Source organism: Panthera uncia (assembly GCF_023721935.1).
Source record: "Panthera uncia isolate 11264 chromosome A1 unlocalized genomic scaffold, Puncia_PCG_1.0 HiC_scaffold_17, whole genome shotgun sequence".
NCBI classification, from domain to species: domain Eukaryota; kingdom Metazoa; phylum Chordata; class Mammalia; order Carnivora; family Felidae; genus Panthera; species Panthera uncia.
The window spans coordinates 88,072,421-88,087,975 of NW_026057577.1; the positions used below are offsets into that span (position 1 = coordinate 88,072,421).

General features: G+C 37.5%; 1 protein-coding gene across 3 annotated transcripts in view; it reads left to right on the forward strand.

Annotated features, from left to right (window-relative positions):
- UIMC1 (ubiquitin interaction motif containing 1) overlaps positions 1-15,555 on the forward strand; it is a 118,037-nt gene that overhangs the window by 57,494 nt on the left and 44,988 nt on the right. For all 3 annotated transcript variants that reach the window (XM_049648620.1, XM_049648622.1, XM_049648621.1), the window contains 3 exons: positions 6,071-6,135; positions 8,162-8,238; positions 12,969-13,072. In XM_049648620.1, coding sequence (XP_049504577.1) covers positions 6,071-6,135; positions 8,162-8,238; positions 12,969-13,072 — 246 coding nt within the window. The remainder of the gene's footprint in view (positions 1-6,070; positions 6,136-8,161; positions 8,239-12,968; positions 13,073-15,555) is intronic.

Sequence of the window (15,555 nt, forward strand, 5' to 3'; positions counted from 1 at the left end):
CCCCGCGTCAGGCTCTGGGCTGATGGCTCGGAGCCTGACGCGGGGCTCGAACTCACGGACCGCGAGATCGTGACCTGGCTGAAGTCGGACGCTCAACCGACTGCGCCACCCAGGCGCCCCTCAAAGCTTATATTCTATTTTTTTCTCTAGATATTATAAAAGCAATCATATAATTATAATATACATCGTTATGTATTATACACAATATATAATTATAATGTATAAACCGAAAGTTTAAATTTGGAGTATTCTTTTCTATGCGTATGCTGTTTGTTACTATTTTTATTTTTGGGCTCTCAGTTTTTGGTTTTGTTTTGCTGTTATCCTATTCTGTCTCTTATGATAAGAGTTCAAGAAATGATTTTTTAGCTATGAGAAATTTCACAGCATAGTGTAGAGAACATGGATTTGCAGTTTGAATTTTGACTTTTGTGTTTTAGTAACTGTATATCTTTGAGCAAGCTATTTAACCTTTGTGAATCTCAGTTTTACATCTGTAAAATGAGAATAGTAATTCATGTCTTACAGTAGTTTTAATGATTAAGGTGAATTATGTAAAATGTCTAGTATGATGCTTAGGAGATTATAGGCACTCAGTAAATGGTAGTTCTCTCTAAGGGACCAGAACAGCATTCATTGAGGGTACCTATGGGAATCATTCTTCCTCAGCAGCCTTCTTCATCCACATTCTGGCAAGATTGCTGTAAGGGAAGGGAAAGTATTTTTCTTAACAATTCTTCTAGTGACTTACCTCTTTTCCAAAGGAAAGTTAGATTGTGCTTGTGATAACATGTTTGTTTGTTAGTTCTTTGTAATTCAGAGATACTTCCCCTTAAGAGAATAAATTAGCTCTATAAATGAACATTTATTTATTGTATTTGTTGACTGATTGATTGTAATTCAAGTTGTTAGCTTCAAAATCCCAGGGACTAGGGGCGCCTGGGTGGCGCAGTCGGTTAAGCGTCCGACTTCAGCCAGGTCACGATCTCGCGGTCCGTGAGTTCGAGCCCCGCGTCAGGCTCTGGGCTGATGGCTCGGAGCCTGGAGCCTGTTTCCGATTCTGTGTCTCCCTCTCTCTCTGCCCCTCCCCCGTTCATGCTCTGTCTCTCTCCCAAAAATAAATAAAAAACGTTGAAAAAAAAAAATTCAAAATCCCAAGGACTAGAGTTGTAGAACGTAGCCTTTTGTCAAGTTCTAAGGTTTGAAAGCAGTGACTTTGGAACAGCGGTGTATGAGTACCAGCTCAAGGATGATGGGGGCACTATAAAGACTGAAGTTCTCTAACTTCCCTGAACCTGGCCACCAAATACTATATATAGTAAGTACTATTTGGCCACAAGCTATCAAATCAAGCTAGTTTAATTAAAAAAGAAGACTTTATCTCGGAGTGCCTGGGTGGCTCAGTTGGTTGAGTGTCCGCCTTTGGCTCAGGTCATGATCTTGCAGTTTGTGGGTTTGGCCCCATGTTGGGCTCTGTGCTGACAGCTTGGGGCTGGAGCCTGCTTCAGTTTCTGTGTCTCCCTCACTCTGCCCCTCCCCCGCTCTCACTCTGTCTCTGTCTCTCTCAAAAATAAATGGGAAATGTTTAAAAAAAAAAAAAAGAGGACTTTATCATGAGGAAACAGGGTGCCTCATAAATTCTAAAACAGGATGGTAACTAAGCCTGGACAAGGTCTGGAATGTTATCTGTAATTTTTCTATATCTAATTGCTATATTGTGGTATCTGCTTCGTTTTTCTCCCTACATATTGGCTTTCTTGGCTTCTCTTTCACAATGGTAGGTGGAAGACACTGATCCTACAGCTTCCAAACTTAAATGCAGGTTATAGGAGATTTATTCTCTTTCAGTTCCAATTTCAAATTCTAGGAAAGGACTTATGGCCCATTTAGGGTTAGTAGCCTTCACCAGCCCAGCTTACTGTGGCCTGATGTGTGGTCTGTGTCAAATTGTACAAGTGACTAAGTCCACTGCTATAATATAGTGGGAGGGGTGATGGACTGTCTTTAGCAAAAAAAGAGACCAGGCAGACAAACTAGTAAGTATCCATATAGTCACTGTCATTAACATTAATTTTAGAAATCACTTAGAACTGTTGAAAAATACTGAAAAGTTTAAAGAATAAAGTTGATAACATTCAGGGTCCTACCATCTAGTGATATACTCCTTCATCTTCTATACCTATTTTTGTACAGTGTCTATAAAATTATATTTTTGTATTTTTATGTTAACATTATGTACACATTTTCTTATGATATTAAAATCATTTGTAGATTTCCCTTTTTTAATGACTGCATAATAGTCTGGCTTATGAATTTATCATAATATTTTAACCCTTTTCATACTGCTAGATATTTTGGTTGTGATAAACATTTTTCTTAAGTAAAACTTTGTTCTATTTAAAATTAGTATCCTTAGGGGTAGGGAGCAAGAAAAATTCTGGGTTAAAGAGCTGCAAACATAAAAAAAGGTCTTGCTATTTATTGCCAAGTTGCGTTTTGGAAAGGTTGCTCAAATGTGTACTCCTTCCTTACAGTAATGTATGAGAATGCCTAGGTCAGTCTTGCCAACACAGAATAGGATCTGTAAAAAACAAAACAAACAAACTTGCAAATTTTATAGGCAAATAATGAAAATCTTACAGTTGTAATTTTACCACTTGGTTTTTTGCTTTTAGGAACTGTGGGTAGAAAGAATTTACATGTTTATTAAACATTTTCTATTGATTATGACTTTGCTGGAGCTGCCGATATATGAGACTCCTTGGTTGATAGAGATAGCAAAAGATTTCTAGAAATAGGGACTTAAAAACATTCACTTTGAGGCAAATTGCTTTAGTATACATGAAGGTTTTAAAAGCTTTCGAATCAGATAGCTAGTTTCTGGCATCACAGCAACAATAGAGAGGTTGTTAGTGAAGATGGAAAGATCATCTTGATGGCCATACAGCTGGGAGGTGGAGGAGTAGTATATTGATGTGGTCGCTACTCTTTAGGGTCTGATCCTTAATTTTTCAGTCCAGATACTGGAATTTATTTTCCAGAAATGGCCAGATTACGTGGGGGTGTGAGAACTGATGTTGACAAGTCAAAACTTCAAGCTGACTTGTACACCAGATGACAGTTTGCTGATTTATTATGGAAGATAGATGTTTTTGGTGACCAGAATATTCAGGTTCACCGTCCATTGAGCCTTCTTCTAGGATGAAGGTATCTGGAAGGCTGAAAATAGTAATCAGAAAATAGTAATTTTAATGGATGATGCTACTAATGCCTGGTAACAGAAGACATTTCTATAGTGACCAGATGATGTGTCTGTTAATTTTTACTTCCCAGGCCATGGTGTTGATGACACTGCTTGATTCTGAATTTTTGGATTTTTCTTTTTTAGATTCATATCACCCCTTTTTCATTAACATGTTATTTCTTCAGGCAGAATGCAGTGTCTTGATTAGGCCACAGCTTTCTTAAAGTTGTATTCATATCATGTGTCCCTGTTCACCTTGATTAGATTTGGGTATTCAAGTTTTGTTTGCTTATTTTGCTATGTTATTTTCATATTCTGGAAGAACCTCACTTTACCCCTATGTTCAGAATGCTGCCGCAGAGGTGTAAGTTTAGAAATTAAAAATGATTTATTGATGGGTGCCTGGGTGGCTCAATCGGTTTAGCCTCCGACTTTGGCTTAGGCCATGATCTCACAGTTTGTGAGTAAATTGCATTGGGCTCTCTGCTTTCAGCGTGGAGCCTGTTTCAGATCCTCTGTCCCCCTTTGTCTCTGCCCCTCCCCTGCTGGTTCGTCCTCTCGCTTGCTCACTCTCTCTCAAAAGAAATAAACTTGAAGAAATGATTTATTGAAATGACATTTTTGAGATTCTGTGTTGAAATGATTGTAGGAGTATTACTTGAGTAAACAATATAACAATAATGGTTAGAACATGGGTTTTGGAGTCGGATTTCAGCTCCACTTTTGGCCAACTCTAATTTTGGGTAAATTATTTAACCTGTCAAAGTTTCACTTTCCTCATTTCTAAAATAATAGTTTCTGCCTCACAAGGTTCTTATGAGGATTAAAGGAGATAATGCATTTTAAAGTGATTTGCATAGGCTTGGCACATAATAGGCGTATAATAATTAAAAAAAAACACTGAGAAAGGTAGATATGCTTTTAGTCTAAGGTAGAGGTGTAGGTATCTTTTAACTTAATTGCCTTGATTGATTCTGAAGCTCAAGTTTATTCAACTAGTCATTCTAAGAGAGTAAAACCTACTAAATGGACACTAGGTGTCAGTATTTACCTTTTTAAATTTAAAAAAAAATTTTAGTAATCAGTGTTTCGTCACTACTGATTTCAAACACTCAGGTGACTATTTATTGCTGTCGTATTTTAGTCCTTTTGTCAGTTCTGTTTTAACCCTCATTTTTCATGATGATTGCATTCCTGATCATTGTACAGCTTTATCTTTCCTTTGAATGAAGTTTCATCTCAGCTATTTTCTGTTTTTTAGTATATTTTATCATTTGCCTGAGTGGTACAGAGATGCTTAGCTTGTTTAGGTTATTTATATCCTGTTAGGAGACCCTGAAAACTACAGCCAGTAGCTTTATATCTATTGGAAGAAGCCTTACAGCTCAGGCCCTTCTTCAGAAATTTCCCTAAGGCAGCTGTGCTCTTAGGGAAGTTTCTGTGCTCTTATGTGCACCTACATTTAATGAGTTGACATTTGTACCAACTTTATTAATCATAGAAAATAATCTTTTTTTAATCTAGTCCCTATTTGTTACATTTTTTAAGTTAAAATTTTCCTTAACATTTATTCATTTTTGAGAGAGAAAGACAGAGTGTGAGTAGGGGAGGGGCAGAGAAAGAGGGAGACACAGAATCCCAAGCAGGCTCCAGGTTCTGAGCTGTCAGCATAGAGCCCAACGTGGGGCTTGAACCCACAAACTGTGAGATCCATGACCTGAGCCAAAGTCCACAGCTTAACCGACTGATCCACCTAGGCGCCCCTTTTTTGTTACATTTCTTGAAAGATATCCCTGTAGCCAGATATTAAAATGATAGTGGCAGATTTGTAGCAAAAGGAACCTTTATAACCTTCCTGTTGGGATGTTCTGTTTTATGACCTGCTTGTACTTAGACTTCTTTTACAGGTTGCATTGTTTTTTGCAACAGAATATGTCCATTGGAAGCTGGGCTTTTCTCTGTATTTTCTCTATCACAACAAAAGCTTTATAATTTTTTTGATGTTATGTATTTAAAAAAATTTTTTTTAATGTTTATTTTTGAGAGAGAGAGAGAGTGAGAGAGTAAGGGGCAGAGAGAGGGAGACACAGAATCCAAAGCAGGCTCCAGGCTCTGAGCTGTCAGCACAGAGCCCGATGCAGGGCTTGAATGCATGAACCATGAGATCCCTGACCTGACCTGAAGTCAGATGCTTAACCAACTGAGCCACCCAGGCACCCTGTTATGAATTTTTTTTTTAAGTTTACTTATTTATTTTGAGAGAGACAGTGCAAGCCGGGGAGGGGCGGAGAGAGATGGAAATGAGACAGAGGATCTGAAGCAGGCTGTGCACGCTAACAGCACAGAGCCCAATGCAGGGCTTGACCTCATGAACTGTGAGATCATGACCTGTGCCAAAGTCAGATGCTTAACCGACTGAGTCACCCAGACGCTCCTGTAATTGCTTTTTTGAAATCATAATTCATTTGACTCACAATTAATATTCATATGTCTTACATTTTACAAAGTACATCATACATATTTTTAAATTCTCACAATAATGCTCTGTGAGGTCGTCATTAATACCCGTTTTAAGATGAGGAAACAGATTGAGATGTGACTTATCCTAGATTACAGAGTTGATGTGTGATGCACTTGGGATCTAAAACCCAGTGTTCTCACTCCATAGGATGTGCTCTTTTTACTGAAACTTACTTATGTAAAATGTTTTATTCTTATAGCTAATTGCTGATTAATAGTGTTGAGCAATTAATTTTATTTTTTTAATAGAGGACAAACCAGTTCATTTGTGCCTATATATTTAGGATGTTATATATTTCTTTGCAGTCTTCCCAAGGGCTATTTGTTGAAGAAACTTCTGAAGAAGGAAACTCTGTACCTGCCTCACAAAGGTAAGTTTATATGTTGTTATGTGTCTGAATTCTCTGATGGTGCCAGAATAAGAGAGATGAACGACATTAGTGAGACTGTATAGGGACAGCTTGTCACGGATCTTTTAGCTCCTTTATAAACACAAACCAAGAGAGATTATTATCTTCCAATTCTCAAATATGTATCTCATAGAAGTCTAGAATATTAGAGTGGAAGAGACTTTTTTTTTTGTCCAGCCATCTTGGCTGATATCCCATTTATACCATTCCTGAATAGTGTTTACATCCTGCTACTCTTTTAACTATTCTAGCTTCCTATGCCAATTTGAAAGCTCTAGATTTTTTTAGTCCTTCTAGACCACCTGTCCTCTTTCTTTATTCCCTTATGCTTATTTTATCTGCATATTCAAATTGTATACATCTTTTAAGGCTATTCTTGAGACTTGTTTTTTATTATTCATATTATTCAGGTCACAGAGAATATGTGTCACCCTCACTTCCTGTCCTTTGCCACTTTTAATCTGTCTTTCATTTTTTCCTTAAATTGCTGTGTTTGTATTACCTCCTCAGTTATTCTTGCTGATTGATTGATTGATTGATTGATTGATGGGGTTACCTTCTTAAGTTTTCTCACCTTAATAATATATAGTGGTTGATTGGTTACAAACTGCATTATCAACTGGATCAGGTTTTCAATTACTTTTCCCTTTTATCTGGTAGTTGACCTTTGGGGATTACTGTAGAGCTTAATTTTGTGTTGAATGACCTTCATCTCTCATGTGGAAGTTGAGGCGCTATTACCATTTGCTGTAATTTGGTGGTGGTTCTTGGGCTTTTGGTTAAGTTGATAGTAGGAGATATTTCTTCCTGAGTTGAAGAATAATGGTTTTGGTTTGATTCTCCTGCTGTTAAGACAATTTTGGAAGTGGTTTTAACTGGAGCAGGCCTTCTGCTTCTGGCAGGTCCCTGTGCTTTGTTGTGGTGAGCCTTGTGCAGAGCAGATGTAAGTTTTAATAAATGATTATATGCTTTGTCACCAGGAGAGAGTTGGAATTGCAGGCAATGTGGTTTGACTTCAAATTGATTAGCCCATTTTATAAATGTCAGCAAATTGTTTTGTGATGGACCCTTTGAATAGAGCCCTAATGTTACCTGCAGAGTAAACTGTGTCTGGCTGGAGTTTATAACAAATGTTACTAGATGTTTTATTTAGAGAGAGAAATCACTTGTGGTTTCCTATTAGGATTTAGTTATTTATCATGGACCAGTGATGGTTAGTCTCTCTTCTCTGTGGTTCTTGGTTGATGGCGGGTTGTATGTTTTTAAGCGTTCTCTTGCATACTTGATCAAACAATCATAAAGCTCTGTGAAGCATGAGGAGGGTAGCTCAGATGCTCAGATTTCTCATCCATGTGTTCCTGTGTCAGAAGGAGATTACACTCCATGGACAAGCAGGATAAACTAGAAGTTTGATGGGAGTGATTCATAATTATGTTACTCTCAGAAGAGCTTTTCAACTTGTATGGGCAGGTCTTTACTATAGGGCAGTTTGGAATTACATTTTTTTTGTTGGTTGGAAAAAGCCACATCTTGAGATAAAGAGGAAATTTAACTGCAAGGTGAGGGAAAAGATAGTGTGTTGTTAGGAGAATCTCCATATTTTCTCTTATGAGTTTACAAATCTCTAACCTTCAGAAGGCTGAGATGGAGGCTGTAAAACACCATTGACATTCTTACATTGGAGTGGAGTTTTTGTCTTCCTTGGTATTCACAGATAGTCCTTACCCTTCAACTTTCCTTTGTAAAGATTCCAAAAGGGGGTTCTTTTGGTTCAGTGATTTCACTGCAACCAGAGTTGTAAGCATGTTTGTTTTCCCCATTTCTGACCTGGAGTTTTCACTACCAATTCCTTGTTCCCCTGTTGTGCAAGTGGTATCAGATGGCAGGTATAGATTACCTGTGGCCTTGTAAATGACTCACCATTGCTTTTGGCCTTGTGTTCTAATTTGGTTCACTGGGATTCACTTAAGGTTTGGTTCTTTTTCAGCATTGCTGCTTTGACCAGTAAGAGAAGTTCAGTCCTTACGCCAGAGAGTTCTGCAGAGGAAATCACTGTGTGTCCTGGTAAGCACTTCACTGATTTTACTCAATCTGATCCTTAGCTATCTTACCTTTTTGTGCCAATTAATTTTTCTGACTTTTCCAGCCCATTCTCAGGAGGTTTATGTGTGATTGATATATGTGTGTATATCTCCTCCATATATATATACATATACATATATATATATATACACACACACACATATATACACATATATATACACACACATATATGCACACACATGTACACACACACACACATACATATACATACGCACTCACTTTTTTAATGGACATTGGCTCTGATTCTTAATCTTCACTTAGAGCTATTTTAGTTTTGAAATTAATATGGCTCTTTTGTCTACTTGTTTGCTTACCAGCCTCATCAGATATGGCAGCAAAACATCAGGAATAGTATTTAACTGTACATTGAGAGGCAAGAGGACTTTATATTTTGGTTTATGGATTCTCCAAATTGGACTTGCCTCAAATATGCCTGTCATTAAACAGATTTTTCTCAGAGCCTTTTACTAATTTTATATGCCATTTACTCATTGCAGAGGAGTCCAGAAATTGAATTTTGTGTACAGTTCTGTCATTGACTTATTTTTAATTTCAGATAAGACATTTAACCTAGTTAAGCACTGTACTTTGCTTTTTGTTAATTGTAGAGATGAAAAGACATGGGGTACCTTACTTTAGGTACAAGAGGTGTTCATTCAAGGTTGTACATGAATAGATTTTGACATACAAAATCATTTTTTTTTGCTTTAATTGTAGCAAACTTTTATTAAAATTTTTTTTGCTAATGGGATTTTATTTATTTTAATTGAAGTATAGCTAACATACAATGTTACACTAGTTTCATGTGTACAACTTGTGATTTGGCAAATTTATACATTATGCTGTGGTCACCACAAGCATAGCTACCATCTGTCACCCTGAAGCACTTTTACGGTACCATAGACTGTATTCCCTGTGCTGTACTGGTTATTCATTCCATAACCGGAAGCCTGTATTTCCCACTCCCCTTCACCCATTTTGCCCATCCCCCCGCCTTGGTACATAAAATAATTTTTATTTTTTATTTTTTATTTATTTTTTTATTAAAAAAATTTTTTTTTTCAACGTTTTTTATTTATTTTTGGGACAGAGAGAGACAGAGCATGAACGGGGGAGGGGCAGAGAGAGAGGGAGACACAGAATTGGAAACAGGCTCCAGGCTCCGAGCCATCAGCCCAGAGCCTGACGCGGGGCTCGAACTCACAGACCGCGAGATCGTGACCTGGCTGAAGTCGGACGCTTAACCGACTGCGCCACCCAGGCGCCCCCGTACATAAAATAATTTTAAATGAACTAAGATACCCATTATCTAAGGGAACTCTTGAGCTGAATCATTGTATAATATGAAAAATTACTTTGTGATAATGAGCCACTACTTTTTAAGGAATTTGTTTTAGCTTATATTTTCTTGTTTTGCCTTTCTTAAAAGTGGGACCCAGGGGCGCCTGGGTGGCTCAGTCGGTTAAGCGTCCGACTTCAGCCAGGTCACGATCTCGCGGTCCGTGAGTTCGAGCCCCGCGTCAGGCTCTGGGCTGATGGCTCAGATCCTGGAGCCTGCTTCCGGTTCTGTGTCTCCTTCTCTCTCTGCCCCTCCCCCCTTCATGCTCTGTCTCTCTCTGTCTCAAAATAAATAAATGTTAAAAAAAAAAATTAAAAAAAAAAAAATTAAAAAAAAAAAAAAGTGGGACCCATTACATTTATCAGTAACCTCATTCATGTGAGATTGAGGGACTTCCTATCAATGTTTAAACTCTTTGGGCAGTAAGATAACCTATCAGGGTCAGAGAGACACATAGTTTCTTATTTTGGTTTCTTTCAACTTTTTTCTTTAGAGACTTAAACTTAGTTTACACATTATTCTAGGAAAGACCTATAAACATTTATAAACATTTGGCAGCATATCATAAAGGACTTTCTTATTTTTAAAGTTTAATTATGTTGTTTTTTATTGAAAGTGGTTTCTTAATTCTTATAAAATGTATTTGGATTACTGCCTAATAATACCCGCTGAGAGACCCCACTACCAAGTGCTCTGATTTTGGCAGGAGCACTCAGGGATGCTGTGCTATCTTTGTGAAAAGAAAACTTTACCCTGCTTTGTCTTGGATTGCTGATTCATGCCATCCCATTGGATGTATGTGTGTATCTCCTCCACATATGTATGTGTACATATACATACACACCCACTCAGTGTGTTTAGGATGATGGCATGTGATGTCACCTTAGGATCTTGCAGGAGGAACCTTATAAATACAATAATTTTGAAAGCCCTGGTTAATGAGAGGGAAAAGCATGCCCTTCAGTACTGAGGTTAGATAACTTTTATGATCATGACTTGCTGTCATTAGCTTGCTAATTAAGTCCAACTGTTTGCTGACATAAACCACTTCTACATGAGATTGTAAAAGGTTTTCATTACATTACTGTTCCTTTTGCTAAGAAAGTATAACTACTTCTCCATGGAGCCAGATTCCTGAATGTCTTTGTAAATGTATAATTTAGAAGCTATGCAACTAGATTTTCTGGAAAATTTGAGTTCTGGATGTTTTCTAAATGAATGAAATACAGATTGAGTGTTGTAGTTCATCTTACCTTTTTTGTGTTGTCCTATATTTCTGACAGTTCCAGGGATCTGATATTCAGAATTATCACATCTTTTTAGAGTTACTCACTTTGTTGAAGAAGCAGGATTATAGCCTTATGCCTATATTGTATATGCTCCTAGCATTGTTTATTTCTAAAGAGCTAATGCTGTCTTGTCTTTATAGTTGAGTATTTCAGCCATCTACAGAAAGCTTAATTAAAGACTTCTTATCATTACAGTAGTGCAAACAATGAGTAGCTCTGATTTTTTTTTAGCAGACTGAATGTCTTTTTTGGTACTCTCAAGGAAACTTGGCAAAGAAGTTTCTTTCTTTCTTTCTTTTTTTTTTTTTTTGGTTTTATTAAACAATTCATGAATCGGGCAGCATCTCATCTAGCAAGTAGAGGGGGGTCCTGACAAAGAAGACTTTGAAGTTTATGCACTGTAAGCCTTTTCCCATGAAGGTAATAAAATCTGTGTGTGTGTTCATGCATATTCATTTTTCAGAGAAAAATTATAAGGTATAGAAGTATAGTTAACACTAGAAATGTGTTTAATCCCTCTTTGATGATTGAGAAGATAACCTTAGTATTTTATAGGTACTTTATTTGCCCAATATTGGCCATTATATTTGTGAAGAACATAAGTATCAGTTAGATGTACAGTGCTTGCAGTGTAGATAAGAGAGAACTTACTGGATTTGTATTCTGGGATAAGTTTCTTTTTCAGATTTGTTGTCCTTTTTTGACATAGAGGTACTGTTATTTTGTTAGATTAAGTGATAAGTGTCTCCACCAGAGGTTGGCAGACTTTTTCTGCAAAAGACTAGAGAGATATTTTAGGCTTTATGGGATAAACTACTCATCTCTGCCATTGAAACTACTCAGTACTACCATTTTAGCACAAAAGGAACCATAAAATACAAAGAAGAAGGTGTGTGGCTGTGTTCCAATAAAACTTTATTTACAAAAACAGGAGGCTGGCTGATTTTGGGCCATGAGCTATAGTTTGCTGACTCCTGAACTAGACTATGAGGGACCCCATCTTATATCTCCATGTTGCTTATAGCCTGTACAGTGCCTGGAACTTGTTGTTCATAAATATTTGTTGAGTTAATGTTGAACAAATAGATGCTGCCTAAAAAATATATTAAAGAAAGGCATATTTTTGCCTAGAATGTCTTTTCTGTTTTTGCTCCCAATTTTTGTCTTCTCTAATCATCCCTTTAACCTTAGAACTAACATTGGCAATTTTTTGTTTTCTGTCAAAATAAATACATTTTAAAAACAGAACTATGCTGAAAAGAAGCCAGGTGGGTTAACTGGTGAATGGATAAACAAATTGTGATACATCCATACAGTGGAATACTACTACTCAGTAGTAAACCGGAATGAACTACTGATATGTAACAAAATGAATGCTTTTCAAACACATTATACTAAATGAAAGAAGTCAGACACAAAAGATGGCATACTGTAGGATTTCATTTATGTGACATTCTAGAAAAGGGAAAACTATAGGATTGTAAAGTAGATTGGTCATTGCAAGGAGCCAAGCAGTGGGGAATTCACTGCAAAGGGGTACATAAGAACTTTTTGGGTGCTTAGAAATGCTTTATAACTTGATTTTGGTGGTTACATGGTATAAATGATACCATGTATAAATTGTATACATTTGCCAAAACTCACCAAACTGTATACTGAGAATTGGTGAATTGTTTTATGTAAATTGTGCCTCAATAAAGCTTTAAGAAGAGGGGCGCCTGGGTGGCTCAGTCGGTTAAGCGGCCGACTTCGGCTCAGGTCATGATCTTGTGGTCCGTGAGTTCGAGCTCCACGTTGGGCTCTGTGCTGACAGGTCAGAGCCTGGAGCCTGTTTCAGATTCTGTGTCTCCCTCTCTCTGACCCTCCCCCGTTCATGCTCTGTCTCTCTGTGTCTCAAAAATAAATAAACGTTAAAAAAAAATAAAGCTTTAAGAAGAAACAAACTAGATCTGTATTACCACTGCGGTATTATACCCTAAGCTTAAGGGGAAATAGGTGTTTGTTTTTTTAAGTATGAAAATATAAAATGGAAATTAATGACTTTTTAACTTTTTAAATTACAGAGACACAGCTAAGTTCTTCCGAAACTTTTGACCTTGAAAAAGAAGTCTCTTCAGGTAGCAGAGAGATCCTGGATGAAGTAAGAATAATAATGGCAGATAAGGAGGTGAATATTCTGTATAATTTTTCTTAGTGTTTTCTTTCTCCGGCTGGTCCTCTCTCTGATGCAGCATTAACTTGGCTGGAAAGATTTAAGTGACAGAAAGTTGTAGTTTTGGGGATACTTATGTCAGAGGGAGATTCTTACACTTGAGTTCAGCACTGTTTTAAAATACGAGTAGTCACCATTTCTTGATTTCTTAATATGCTTTATTATTTTCTATTACAGATGGGGAAACAGAGGCTTAGAATGTTTAAGTCATTTGCTCATATTCAAAATGTTAATAATGGTAAAACTAGAATTTAAACACCGATTTATCTCCAAAGTCTGGGATATTTCTATTAAATTACTGATAAGTAACAGAAATGAACAATCTTAGAAAAAGTCACTGTATTTATATTATGATGTAACTTTCAGTCCTAATTTCTAGATGTGATCAGAAATGCAAAGTCAGGGGGCACCTGAGTGGCTCAGTCGGTTAAGTGTCTGACTTTTGATTTTGGCTCAGGTCATGACCTCATGGCTCGTGAGTTTGAGCCCTGCATCAGGGTTCTGCTCGTTCTCGCTCTCTCTCTCTCTCTCTCTCTCTCTCAAAATGAATAAATAGACTTTAAAAAGAAAAAAGAAATGCAAAATCAGGATAGCAGCATGAAAAAATAAGCAAATCTTTATTTGTTGTATTAAATTTCCTAACTTCACATATCTGGTATCAGCCGTAGAGATGAATGATACAAGTTCATCCTTCTTTTATTACTATTATTATTTTTAGAGAGAGAGAGCTAGCACATAAATGGGGCAGGGGGCGGGGCAGAAGGAGAGAGAGAGAGAGAGAGAGAGAGAGGGAGAGAGAGAGAGACAGACAGGGAGAGAGACTCTTAAGCAGGCTCTGCACTCAGTGTTAAGGTTGATGTGGGGGTCAGTCCCACAACCCTGGGATCATGACCTGAGCCAAAATCAAGAGTTGGACGCTCAACCAACTGAGCCACCCAGGTGCCCTACAAGTTCATACTTCTAATTAAGATTTTCAGTATATATTTTTCATATTGAGTCTGATGAAGTAATTTACCAAGAATTTAAAAAATTTTAGAATCTTTAAAATCTGTTGCTCTGTAAAGCACCCTGAGAATTAAACTAATTTTTCTATGGATAAATATTTCGTTACATTTGTGTATGCTATCTTATCCTGAGCATTAAAAAAAAAAAAAAAAAAAAGTTTCATTCTCTTACTCCTTTTTATAGTCTAGGTCTTTTGAAAACAGTTTTTACAATAGAAAGTAGATCCCTTCCCTAGTCTCTTCATTGCAGGTAACTGGGTAGAAATTCTGCTTTCATGAATCACGCACACTGTGTGGTTCCCTGCAACCTGATCTGTCACACCTGACAAAGATTCCCTGATGCTAGTGGTGGTAGGGAAGATGGTGACAATCTCTGCGACAGAGTGACCTAAGGACAGATCCTGCTAGAGAATGTCAAAATGGCTTCCCAGGGAGGGACCAGAACCTTGTAAATAGGGATGGAGAACAGAGTGATACTAACAGAGTCATTTTAACTACAGAAGAAGCCCTACAGTCCTTTTGTTTATCAAGGCTGATTTCTTATCCACCTGTGACTGCAAAGGAGACTGTTCTTTGGGGCAAAGAGTGCAACCCCTATTTAGGATTTATAGTCTGCACCGCTACACATCAAATGGATAGAGGTGTATGTATGGCCTTTCTTATATCGGATGTCCTCTTTTCGGTGTTGCTGTTTGCTGGTATCTATAGATGTCTATAAATAGCCTTAGAAATTTCTGTTAAAAAATGTTAGAGATACTGTAGTTTTTACCCAATCACTTACTAGTTACAAGTTGCTTATTAGAAAGGTAGAATCTGAACATTTTATGAGCACAAAGATAGTATCAGAATGGGTGTAGTCCCTTACTCTTAGAATCTGTGTAGAGGTTCATTTGTCCTAAAATTTCTTGTTTATTGGAAGGTGGTATGGTGTAGTGCAAGGAGCTTTGAGCATTGGACTTAATTGTTTTATTCATTTCGTATATTTGACAGATACTATAGTTTGTGTACTGTGTGCCAGTCATTGTTTTAGACTCTTTTTTTTTTTTTTAAATTTTTTTTTTTCAACGTTTTTTATTTATTTTTGGGACAGAGAGAGACAGAGCATGAACTGGGGAGGGGCAGAGAGAGAGGGAGACACAGAATCGGAAACAGGCTCCAGGCTCCGAGCCATCAGCCCAGAGCCTGACGCGGGGCTCGAACTCACTGACCGCGAGATCGTGACCTGGCTGAAGTCGGACGCTTAACCGACTGCGCCACCCAGGCGCCCCGTTTTAGACTCTTGAGATACAAAGATAACAACAAAAAAACAGTCGCTTCTCTCAAAGGGTCCTGGTGGTAAGGGAGGAAATAGACACATAGATAATTTTAATGTGGTCTGACAAATGTAATGATAGAGATGCCCAGGGCATTAGGGGAACATAGAAGAAGAATGCT